The 12,394-nt window shown below is 59.0% G+C and overlaps 1 protein-coding gene across 2 annotated transcripts; it reads left to right on the forward strand.

The window, feature by feature from the left end:
- The first annotated feature begins 953 nt into the window (after positions 1 to 953).
- LFNG (LFNG O-fucosylpeptide 3-beta-N-acetylglucosaminyltransferase) lies at positions 954 to 12,124 on the forward strand. 2 transcript variants are annotated; one of them, XM_066560956.1, is made up of 8 exons: positions 954 to 1,370; positions 8,191 to 8,239; positions 9,068 to 9,167; positions 9,309 to 9,462; positions 9,553 to 9,638; positions 9,923 to 10,088; positions 10,312 to 10,397; positions 10,484 to 12,124. In XM_066560956.1, the coding sequence occupies exons 1-8, from the start codon at positions 975 to 977 to the stop codon at positions 10,548 to 10,550; spliced, it is 1,104 nt and encodes a 367-aa protein (XP_066417053.1). In that variant the 5' UTR covers positions 954 to 974; the 3' UTR covers positions 10,551 to 12,124. The 2 variants fall into 2 exon arrangements, with proteins under 2 accessions (XP_066417053.1, XP_066417052.1); XM_066560955.1 differs by lacking the exon at positions 954 to 1,370 and having other exon boundaries at positions 6,180 to 8,239.
- The last annotated feature ends 270 nt before the right edge of the window (positions 12,125 to 12,394 follow it).

Here is a 12,394-nt window from a genome sequence, read left to right on the forward strand (position 1 = left end):
CGGCGCCAGGAAAATATCGAGCTGGTGGCACATCCAAGACCTGATTTCAACCCAGTTTTCTCTTTCAGGCACAACTTCTCCCACTGTCTGGCTGGAAAAATGGTGTCTCATTTAACAAGCAATCATTATCATGATTAGTGATCACTGGGGACGAGGAGAGGGGACTGCTTGGTACCTATGCAACATTTATTTTCAGATATCCCAGCACTTTGAGGCTTCAAAGCATAAGCATGGTGCTGTGCCTGGGATGAGGTTGGTCAAGTCTGGGAGCCTCTCCAGGTCTCCCTGAAGAAAGAATGAGAACTGACGCTCCTGGCTCCCTGTTCCCAGATTTACCCACCAGAATGGAGCTTGGTGGAAGTGAGAGGAGTGCTGCGGTTTTTTGAGGGGGGGTTTGGTGTGTTTGTTTTCAATTATGCTTTGCCTCACGGGAGACTGATGGGACAATGCCTGGAGTTTGGTCAGGCTGGTCAGCTTTCTGGAAACCTCTTGGACAGGGCTGTGAGAACATCTCGGTGCAGGGCTTTGGGCAGCCCGGGATGGGGAACGCTGCCGACAGAGCGGCGAATGATGCTCCCAGCGCGCTGGGGGCTGCAGGGGACCAGAGCGTCCCCATCGCCGGGTATCAGGGGAAAGGGAGAAAGAGGAGGAGGAGGAGACAGCACGGGCACCCTGCCCGCACCCAGCCGTGCGCTCCTGGCCGCGGGCGCGGAGATGCGCAGGGCAGAGGCCGGCCCGGGCAGGACGGGGCCGGAGGAGCCGGGACGCGCGCAGGGGCTGGCGGGGAGGCCGCGGGGCTCGCAGGGGCGCGGGCGGTCCGCGGGCAGGGCCGGGCGGTGCCCACGCCCCGCGTGGGGCGGCCCCGGCTCCGTCCCTCCCCGGGCGGGGCGGGCGCGGTTTAAAGGCGGTGGCGCGGCGGGGGCCGGCGGTGGCGGCGGCGCGGAGAGGCGAGGAGCGGAGCGCAGGAAGGAAGGATGCTGAAGAGCTGCGGGAGGAAGCTGCTCCTGTCCCTCGTGGGCTCCATGTTCACCTGCCTGCTGGTGCTCATGGTGGAGCCGCCGGGCAGGCCGGGGCTGGCCCGGGGGGAGGCCGGCGGAGCGCAGCGGGCGCTGCAGAGCCTGGGGGCGGCGGCGGCCGTGGCTCCTCCGGCGGCGCAGGGGCCGCCCGGGCTCCGCAGCTTCGCCGATTACTTCGGGCGGCTGAGCCGAGCGCGGCGGGAGCTGCCCCCGGCCCCGCCGAGCCCCCCGCGGCCGCCGGCCGAGGACATCTCCCCCCGCGATGTCTTCATCGCCGTCAAGACCACTAAAAAGTTTCACAAGGCGCGGCTGGAGCTGCTGCTCGACACCTGGATCTCCCGCAACCGCGACATGGTAAGGGATGGGGACAGGGGTGGAGACGGGGCTGGTCCCCTCCGCTGGCCGGGATGGAGCGGCTCGGGGCGGGCTGGAGCCCACGCTTCACCGCCGCGGTCCTGGCCTTTCGTTCTGTGCGATCCGGGTGGTGCCGCGACCCAGCAAATACCACTTGCCCTTCCCTTTTGCCCATATCGCTGAGCAGGGTGGTATTCCGAGGCTGGCTGGGCTGTTCTGCAGCCAACTGCGTTTTCGGCAGCGTTGTAGGGTGAGTGATGGAGAGAGCCCGACCTTGGCTCCTCGCACTCGGAACCCTCCCCAAACTCTGCTCCGGGGTCCTTTCCCCTCAGTACCTCCCATTGCTGCTCTGCTTTTGGCTGGTGAAACTGAGGCACGGTGAGGAGGTGCAGCCCAGCCCGTGGTGCCACAGTCTGGGTCAGGCCTCTGCAGTTGTGCTGCTCAAAGGACACCCGGGTTATCAGCCTAGGGCTGGGAGATGTGCTGCTGGGATGTGCTGAAGCTCTGCTCAGGTCTCCTGGCAAGGGATTGGGCAGGACTGGAGTTGCTGGGCTCACCCACACCAGGGCAGTTTCAGCGAGTCTGGTTCCTGACCTTACTGATGTCCTGCCCAGAGTCCTGGCAGTCCCTTACTCTGTCCTTCAAGTACTGAAGCAAAATTCAAAAGGAAAAAAGAAAAAAAAAAGCTGTTTCCTTAGGAAATGTGCTTTGCCATTTGCTCTTAAGACACTTTTTCTACCCTTAGACAGCTTCCCAAAAGTAAGTTATGTCTGGTCCTAACCTTTTCTTCCTACTGTCTTCACGTGTTTCCTCCTGGCCTGGAATTCAGTTTCTTGCTTGCAAACTGTTTTCCTTGGAAATCTGGAGTGGCTGAGGGTGGAGGCCATGGGGGAAGGATTGACCTGCCCATGCCCCCCTCACCTAAGTCTGCTGGACCTTGTGGGGTCTTGGCTCCTTCACTGTACCCCAAGAATTATCTTGCTACATTTTTTCCCCTGTGAATTGTGGGGTGGTTTTTTTTTGTTTTTTTTTGGTTTTTTTTTTTTTTTGCTCATGTTTCCTGGGCTTGGCAGTGGATCTGCCACTTCTCCTTGGTCCAGTTATTTAATGGAAACCTCTTTTATGCTCTGCTGTCACTGCGAGGGGGCGGTGAGTGGTGGTGGAGTGAAACGCTCTTTGAGCACCTACAGATGATCCTGGGAATGGCTGCTCTTTTTTTTTCTTCTCCCTCTTGTGAGCTCCGGCTTTCTTCTAGGTTTTTTTTTTTTTTTTTTTTTTTTTGTGCTTCGTTTGTCCGTTTGGATTCCCAGAGCCCTAAGGCTCGGCTCTCACGCTGTCCCCCTGGGCAAGCTAACAAAGCCCCTTTTCTCCTGGCGCAGAGAAAAGGCTTCGCAGCCTCTTGTGTGGCACTTTCCATGGGAACGAGGGAGCCGGAGCCGGCCGTGTCCAGGTCAGGTTGCCTAGAGATGAGGGCCATGAAGCCAGGGGGGCCGCAGCCCGGCGAGGTGCCTGCCTGACAAGCCAAGCCGCTGAGTGACGGCTCTTGTACAGCACTTGAGCACAAGGAGCTGCCGAGAGAGCTGGAGGCAGCACCAACTCCTGCGGAGCAAAGCAGGGCTGAGGGGATGTGAGGCACAGGGGATGAGCCCGCCCTGCTGGGGGTGACCGGCTCTGCTCTTCCCACGCTGTCCCTGACTTTAAGGCACCCTGGGCTTCCCCAAACTTGGCATCAGGTTGGGGTTTTTTTGCCTGCAGAGTGTGGGATTGCTGCTATGGGGCTGTTCTCTCTTGCTTCCCTGCAGTTCCTGCATCTCTTCCCTGCCTGGCCCCCTGGTTCCCATCCCAGGAGGGTGATTTAGTGGCACTGGGGCGCTGCCTTCTCTCAAACGTCTCTCTTGGTCTGAGTCAGGCCTGTCTCTGCTCATCCTCCCTCACTCTGGGTTTCACTAAGGGTGCTCAGGCATGTGAGCTGCCTCACCAACGCGGGGAAGTTCCTGCCCCGGGGCTGAGAATCTCCTTTGCCTGACGCTGCGTCTCTTTCTCCTCTCACTCAACCCCCAGCCTCCCTCTGGCTGTTCATTAGCCAGGCAGGAGGGATGCAGACAGGCTGAGAAGGGGTTAAATCCGGCAGGTAGCTCCTGCCTGGGCCCTGGCAGATAGATTGTGTCCTTCCTTGGCCGTTCTTTGTTCTGTCCACAATAGTCCCTGTTTCCTGCCCTCTGTCACCTCCAAGACACTGCAAAGGGCACCCCCTTCTCCTTCCTGCCTCTCTGCACAGGGAGAGCACATCCCTATTCCCTTCTAAATCCCCTCTTTGGGTTGCACAATCCAGGCCGCACAAGCTGCTTTTGGAGGAGAGTTATAGGCTTTCCCCTCTCTGCTTTGGGGAGAGTTTCCAGCTGTCTCAGTATCCTTAGGATGCTGGAGTGCGGGCTGGAGAAACTTTGTACTTGAAAGGAAAGAGAGGGGGGAGGAAAACGACCATTAAGCAGAAACCCTGGACAGGAGCAAGTCTAAATCCCCTGCTCTCTTGCCGAGTCGGGTGATCTGCAGCGGCAGAGTCGCCAAAGCCAACTCTGCTGCCCCTGGGCTTGCCCTGAAGGCGGCTGGGTGTCCCTGGGGCAGCCGGAGGCACCCGGGCAGCTCGGCACACGCCTCGGAGCCCGCCGGGGCTCAGCCCGGGCCGCCGTCCCGCCCGCGTGGGATCCGCTGGCTGCCTCCCGCTCGGTAATTGCAGCCTTTGAAAAATTCCTGCTCTCGGGGCAAAGCCAACGGGTTCGCCTTCCAAAGAGCACGCTCCTCTGATGGCGGCTCCCAAATCCCTCTAGCACCTTGGCCAGGGTCCCCACCCACACGCTGGAGCGTGCTGGCATGCCGGTCTCACTTGCACGCCCACCAGAGCGGCTGAGACCGGGGGCTGCTCATCCCAAACCAGCCCCGCGGTGCAGCTGCCTCCCCCCGGCCCTGGGCTGGGTGCCAGGGCCTGCTGAGCACCGATCAGCTCGGGTGGTGTGTGAGGGTCCCTCCCTGCTGCCCCCCGGGGCAGCCTGTGTGGGTTTAAGGGGTGGGAGCCCTTTAATTGCCTGTCCCGAAGGATGCTGCTGTCCTTGCCCATAAAAGCCCCGGAGCCGGTGAGCGGCGCGTGGAGCACCAGGCGGGAGGGAGGGTGGGGGACCCTTGCCACACAATGAGCTCATTGTTTGTGAGGAGGTTATTAAAAATTACAGCATTTAAAATTACAGTGGAGGATTCTTCCTCTTGCTGAAGGGAGCAGGGGGAGGAAGGGCCCGGGGCCCTGCAAGCCCCTTCGCCGCCTCTGCAGGTCCCAGCCCTGGGATCCAGTGCCAGCACAGACCCGCCCCCGGTCCGGGGTAAAGCCACCCCCATGGACTGGGGCTGCTGCCGCCACCGTGGCACGCTGTCATTGCAGGGACATCGCCGTCACACTGCTCCCAACTTGGTGAAGAGGGGTGGGGATTTCCCCCCCTAAACCCTGAGGCTGGAGGGAAAAGAGGAGCATTTGCTGTGGGGGACACAAAGCTGGCAGGCAGCATCCTGACCTGCTCCAGAACCCCTCACCAGCTGGAGACTGAGCCCCCCAACCAGCACATCTTGCTGCCTCCTTTCCTCTGCACCCAAGTGGGGAGGCTGTGAAAAGGGTGCTGGGGTGCTCCATCCTCTCCCAGCATGGGGAAGTGAGATGTGGCACAGGGTCAGGATTTGTGCACTGCAGGGTCACGGGGTGCCTGCCTGGCCCAGTTCCCCTTTTGGTGGGGGTGCTGGTGGGGCGGTGGCAGGCATGGGCTATGCTGAGAGTGTGTCACCCTGGGAAGTCACAGACCCACTCGGCCAGGCAGCACAGAGAGCCCACGATGACCCTGGGGTGGCCCTGGCTGGAGGGACACCTTGTGCAGCACCAGCCATGAGCAACCCACGGGCTCCAGCAGCGCAGGGGAAATGAGTCACCCTGAAAGCAGAAATGAAGGGGAGCAAAAAAAAAAAAGAAAAAAATAAAAGATCCCTCCCCGAGGGCTTGGAGGGGGCAGTGGGGACTGGCGGCGGCCGCCTGGCTCCCGGCGGGCAGCTGGGGAGGGGCTGACCCCGTTGTGGCCACGGGGATCCCGGGTGCCGCTCAGTCCCGGCCGCGGGGCCGCGCATTGTGCGGGGCTGCGAGCAGCGCTGGCAGCTATTGTTCGGCAGGGATTTGGCATCCTGTGTTTCTTGAAGCTGCAGTTCTGAGAACAATGAGGTTTCCTGCAGGGGCTGGGGGGGGCAGCGGGCCCTTCCTCTCTTGCACCCTGCAGGAAAAGTTACTGGGGGGGGTCCAAGAGGTCCTTGCACCCCTCGGTGCTGTGGCTGGCACAGGGGCCAAGTGGGAGAGAGGTGGCTGGGAGGGCTGGGAGTGCTTTCTGGCCCTGCTGGGTCTGGAGGTGGTGGTTTACAGGTGACAGCTCAGGGATGCTGGCTGCAGTGTTCACTTGCACCGCTATAAACTGGACTCTGCCCTCGTGTCTGGCATCCTACATGGGAGATGCCAAAGTTGGATTCATGTTTTTAACTTGTTCTCATCCTTTCCTGGCCTATCCCCTCCCAGGCTGAGCTGTCACCTCTGCTCCTCTCCCCTGCAGCCCCAGGTGAAAGGCCATGCAGGCAGGGTGCATCTCCCATCCAAGAAACACAAATCAACAACAAAATTAATTTTAAAAAATGAAGCCTTTAATAGTTTTAGTTTTAATTTAATGTCATGGTGGGGTTGGGAGGGATGTGGGAAACCTGTGAGGCCCCAGTAGGTGCCCACATGGGGTGACTGGCAGCTGTGTGCCCCTGTCCCAGTCCCTGAGGTGCCACCTGGTCCACCCACATCAGGAACGTCCCAGGGCTGTGTGTGGGGAGGGGCCCAGGGGAGATGCCTGGGTAGGATGAAACGTTTCGGTGCAGGCCAGTAATAAACAATTGTCTCTGTGCTCTATTTATAGAGGCTGAGTGCAGGATTAGTTGTGGGGTTATTTTTGGAGCAGCTGAAGGCAGTTGCTGGACGGCGCTTCTGAGCTAATCAAGCAAACATTTTCTGTCTCGCCTGTGCACAGGCTCTGTGTTCCCTGCCCCCCCAGCGAGGCTGGAACCTGGGCTGGAGTGCCAACCCCCCTGTGTGATGGGGTTGTCTCAGGCATCTTTGGATGCTGTCCTGCTGCCCTGCTTCAGTTTGTACCTCAATCAGTTGCGTGACCAGTCCCTGAGCACCTGGGGGAAATGGGGACCAGCAGCTGTACCCCGAGTTGGTTGGGGGTGACAGCCCCTCCTCTACACACAGCACTGACTTTGTGCCACCCCAGCAGTGCTGTGTCCATGGGGACACAGCAGCCACAGGCATCCTTGGCCCTGCAGCTGATGGGTCCCCGTCCCCCAGCTGTCCCTTCCTCACCAGCTCTTCCCCATCCCCTTTACTCAGAGCCTTCCTGACCTCTGTCCCTCCCCACAAGCCAGGCTGCACGGCAGGCTGTGCATTTGTGAGAACTTGCCTTCCCACCTCCTCCATCATTTTTTTTCTCCCCCTGCTTTTTCTTTTCTCCTTTTCAAGCCCCAAAGGTCACTTGTAGCCCCGTCCCCTCCCATTGAGGCTCACTGCAGCTCCGGGCTCTCCCCACCAGCCCCGGCTGGGGACCTGAGCAAACAGGGCTGGGTTAACCAGTGCAGCTGTATGCTAATGACTGCTGCCCGCTTAACTCTCCTCGCTGAGTAAAGTCAACCCCACTATTGTACCCAGCTCCTCAAACAAGCCACAAAACCCCAGCGCGCTCCTGGGCCGGCTGCGGGGTGGCACCCAATTTCCAGCTCACTTGTAATTCATCATCCCCAGCGCTCCATCGTCCCCCCTCTGCTGCCTCCTGCCTTCCCCCCCCAGCCCTTTTGTCTTTCTTCCTTTGCCCTTTTGTGCACGTCTGGTTTTTAATAGCGCTTGGCAGCTGGTTGTGGTTTCTCTCCTCCAGCTTTGTTTGCTGCCCGCTGATTGATGGCGATGCCTTTCCCACCCCCTGCTCTCTCCTCCTGCTTCTCGTCCTTCCCCAAATCCCAGGCCCAGAGCAGCCCCTCCAGTCTCCTTCCTGGGTGACATATGCCAGGAATTAGCTGTGTAAACAGAGGAGTGCAGCCGGGCAGGCAGCTCAGGGGTCCGGGGGGGGCGGCCGGGCGCTGCCTGGCACCGTGGGATTGTGCTGGGACGGGGCAGTGGGGAACCATCCCCTCCTCGGGCTGCCAAGTGGCACTCACTGGCACCATCTCAGCCCCCTTGGGTAGGACACAGGGAGCAGAGAGGAGCTGTGGAGGCATTGTGCAAGTGGCCAAGGAGAGCCACGTGCTGTTGACACAGGTGGGGACGCGGTTGGAGCCGGCGCCAGGGACAAACACACCTGCCTGGGCGGCTGCTGCGGCGCCACACGCGCCAGCTCAGCTCCGAAATCCCTGCTCAGATCAGGCCACGCTCTGCACCTGCTCCCCTGCATGCCCCCGCCTCCCCTGGGTCTGGGGACAGCCCCTGTGGCCCCCAACACCTCCCTGCCAGCTGCTGCCCATGCTAAAGGCTAGAGGATGGGGATGCTCTGTGCAGGGTTTGCTCCCAAGGGGAGCTCAGCACCCAGCCTGGTCTGAAGCTGGGGGTCTTGTGTGGCTGCCTGGCTCTCCAAGTGCCACTTGGGGATTGGACAAGGTCACCACCAGCTTCCTGGAGGAGCTGATCCCAGCTGCTGCCCAGGGGTGCTGTGTCACATCCAGAGCCACATGGTCTCAGCCCCGGTCCTCAGAGGTGCCTCGTCTTCTCTTTCAGACCTTCATCTTCACTGACGGGGAGGATGAGGAGCTGAAGAAGCAAGCACGTGAGTCTGTGGCTCTTGTCCCTTTGTGTGTGTGACCTGGCCAGGTCCCCTGAAAAGCTCTCACCTGTGGAGCATGGTTGGTGTGGGGCCTGCCCTGGGAACTCTGAAAAAGCCCTCGCCACTGGAATGTGGGTTGAGAATGACACAATTTGTTTCACTGATGATGCCTAAAGCACCCTCTGCCTGAGAGCCCCATCTGGGGGCAGGTTTAATTCCCAGTCAGCCCTGCCCATCCACTGCATGGTGCTGCTGGGGATCACAGTAACAGGGTGGGGTGCCTTTGAACCACTTTGTCCCTGGGGTGAGCTGGGGTTGATGGCAACACTGACATGGTTTCATGGGAGCATTTTCTTGGCTGGGGTCAGCATGGTCTATTCTCCCCATGCAAATGACTCCTTTTCAGGCTGGGAAGAGATTACCTTTGAACTGGGCAAGAAAAATAGGACAGGATTTTTACCATGTCCTGAGGAAGCTCAGGGCTCACAGATATTCCCTCACCCCCAGGGTGGCTGGTGCAGCCTGGACAAGGTGATGTGGGGTGGCATCATGCTTAAAACATGGATAGAGCTGATCTTCAGTGCATCTGCTGCATCCACATTCCTTAATCATCCCTTCCCTTCTCTCATGTGGACAAAAAAGACATTCCCCCAAAAATTCATCATTTACCCAAAACAACATAGCATGTGGGTCACTGAGCATCGGGATCACCCATGAGTTTCCATCCCCCGGCACACCTGGGACATGAGTGGTGAAGTGTCACCGTTTGAGTGTGTGGGGAGGTGTGGGATGCACCAATGCTGGGCTTTGACCCCTCTTTTTTCCCTGCAGGAAACGTCATCAACACCAACTGCTCGGCTGCCCACAGCCGCCAGGCGCTGTCCTGCAAGATGGCCGTGGAGTACGACAAGTTCATCGAGTCCGGCAGAAAGTAGGTGGCTGCTGTGGGGGAGGACAGGGATAAAGGGGGGCAGGATGGTGCAAACAGAGACCATTTGTGGTTTTGGGGTTGTACCTCAGAGTGGGGACTGGGCAGCTGCCCCGGGCGGGTGTGACACCGCTGTCACTGCAGGTGGTTCTGCCACGTGGACGATGACAACTACGTGAACGTGCGGATGCTGGTGAAGCTGCTCTCCAGCTACCCCCACACACAGGACATCTACATCGGGAAGCCCAGCCTGGACCGGCCCATCCAGGCCACGGAGAGGATCAGTGAGAACAAGATGGTGAGCCTGGGGAGAGTTTGGGGCTGGTTTAATCTGGGCTGTGTGCAGAAGGAGCTGTTGTCTCACTGCATTGGTTCCCCTCTCTCACAGCATCCTGTGCATTTCTGGTTTGCCACGGGTGGAGCAGGGTTCTGTATCAGCCGGGGGCTGGCACTGAAGATGAGCCCTTGGGCCAGGTAAGAGCATTGGTGTTGCTCTCCCATGGGGGCTCCTCATGGTCCCCAGGGCACAGAGAGGTGACATTTTTGGGGATGGGTGCTGGACCATGTCCCACAACCTTTCTCTCTTTGCCTTCTGGGGGTGTCTGCAGGGAGCTTGGAAACAAGCTGGGAAGGGTTTCAGCTCCCCTAAAGTGACTTTTAATCAGAGCTGGGCACCCACTGGCCAAGCCCAGAATCCTGCAGGGTGCCCACATCCCCTGGGCTTTGCTCCTCTGCAGCCCCTCTCTGTCTCCCCGCAGTGGGGGTCACTTCATGAGCACTGCAGAGAAGATTCGCCTGCCTGACGACTGCACCATCGGCTACATCATCGAGTCTGTGCTGGGCGTGAAGCTCATCCGGAGCAACCTCTTCCACTCCCACCTGGAGAACCTCCACCAGGTGCCCAAGTCGGAGATCCACAAACAGGTACCCCAAGTTGTCACCTAAAAATTGGGCATCATGGCTAAGATATTGATTGACACGTGATCAAAACAGCAGAGGGGAAAAGCCCCATTGGCTCATCCCTGTGGGATGATGCAAAGTGTCACTGGAGGCTTTGGGAAACGGGGTGAATTTTGCAGCTTCCCTTTCCTCTGCTTGATCCTTACGGCCATGTCGGCCACTTCACCCCTCTGTGCTTGCCCCCCAGGTGACACTGAGCTATGGCATGTTCGAAAACAAGCGCAACTCCATCCACATGAAGGGAGCCTTCTCTGTCGAGGAGGACCCATCCAGGTGAGCCAGGGCTCCCTGTCCCCCCAAACCTGGGTGCCGTGGGGCCGCCACCATCCCATGCTCAGCTTTGCTTCTCTGCCCCTCAGGTTCCGCTCCGTGCACTGCCTGCTGTACCCTGACACGCCGTGGTGCCCCACCAACATGGTTTACTAGGAGGTGCGCGTGCCCTCCAGCCTCGTCCCGAGTTTCCCCGGTATCCGACGGGCGTGCGGGACCTGCGTGCGGGTGTGTCGCTCCGGCCTCGCCGCCGGACGGACGGACGGACGTCGTTGCTGTGGTATTGCACAGTGTGTGTGTACTGAAGGCTGCTGTGCGGCCCCTGGAGCCCTGCCCTGCCTGCCTCGCTGCCTGGTCCGGCCGGGAGGGCGGAGAGGGACGGGAATGAGCACTTACCCACGGGCACCGCGGCTGCCGGGCCCCACGCCATGCGTGGGCAGCGGCCGCAGCGCGGGGCCCTGCCCCACCCCGGCCTTGCTTCTCCTTGATGGTTGGTTTTTTGTTTTTTTCCCTTTCAAATGTTAATTTTTTTTTTTTTTTGGTGTGTTCTTCCCTTCTTTGCATCTTCCCCCCACAACCCGCTCCTATAACCCCTGACCCAGCCCATCCTCTCTCCCAGTCCCAAAATCTCAGCAGCGAAGCTCTGGCTCCCAGTTTGGATGAGGGATCCCTGTGAGTTCTGCTCCCCGGCTCGGCAGGCAGAGGTGGGCAGGAGAAGCCTCTGGTCATGGCAATGGCTCCTCCAGGGTCCTGCAAAGCTGCTGGGTGCTCCACAGCCTCACTGGAGGGAGACCGTGGGGTGGCTGGGAGATGGTGTTGGTGTTAACTCCATTTCCCAGAGCTCCCCCAACACAGGTGAAGCGTTGCTGGCAGCATTGGTGGGTGAACTATTTAGAGACTGGTGTAAAGACTTTCTATAAATATGGGCGTGGGAGGAGGGATTTTCCAGAGCTGCCACAGTGGGGTGGGCACCGTGTTTGTCCAGGATCTCCCTCCAGTGCTGCTCAAGCACCCCTGCAGCTCTGCAAAGGAACACCTCGAGGTCTGTGCAGGGGCTCTGTGGGTGTCCCCTGCAGGGCCAGAGCATCCTCCAGCCTTGCCCTGGCTGTGGGTGCTGCCCAGGAGGCACCTGACCAGCTGGGCACCTGCCACAGGCAGGCAGCATCTCCCAACCCTCCCACTGTGCTCTCTCTGATGGAGAGGGATTTATCCGGGGAGGGAGAGGGACCCTGCATCATCTGAGAGCTGCCCTGCCTGCCAACACCAGCCCTCTCTCTGCCCCTGGGCTGAGCCAGAGCTGAACATTTCCAACTTGAAGCTGAGTGAAAATAGCCCATAATGGGTGTGTTGTAAATATGTTATTGAGCCAGTATTTTTTTTACTGTGCCTTTTTTTTTAAGGAAAAAAAAACACATTGAGAAATATGTAGATTTTAAAATGCTTTTTATACATTTTCTGTGGATCAGAAAAAGAAAATTCCCCAACCTTTGATAATCTGTTTAAGAAAGAAAAAAAAAAAATTGCGATGTCTTGTAACTATCACTTAATTTATATGTTCCAGTATCTGGAATGTCACTCTGTGCTTTCTGTACCTAGGATGTGTTTAAAGCAATAGATGTGGGGAGGGGAACCAGCATGGACAGTGTGTTCTCAGGGACCTGAACCCGATCGCTGCCACGGGGTTCCCGTGGGAGCGGTCACCAATAAAGTGGCTTTTTTTGCTGACCACAGTCACCTGCTCCCGGCTCCGGCGTCTCTTTATGGATGTGCTGCTCCCAACAGCCCTTGATCCCCGCAGATGTTATCACCTCTGGCCGCGCTCTCAGGGATGCTCTGAGGAGGGGCTGCTCCTCCATCCCCTGTTTTCCCACGGGTACCGGGATCCTGCTGGCCATTTGCATCCCGGGGTGTCAGGCTCCTCTCCTCCTTCCCCTTCCCAAAAGGCTCGCACAGGGTTTGGCACCTCGGGGCTGGTTTTTCCCAGGCTCGGGGGCGGGAGG

Source organism: Molothrus aeneus, chromosome 16 (assembly GCF_037042795.1).
Source record: "Molothrus aeneus isolate 106 chromosome 16, BPBGC_Maene_1.0, whole genome shotgun sequence".
Lineage (NCBI taxonomy): Eukaryota > Metazoa > Chordata > Aves > Passeriformes > Icteridae > Molothrus > Molothrus aeneus.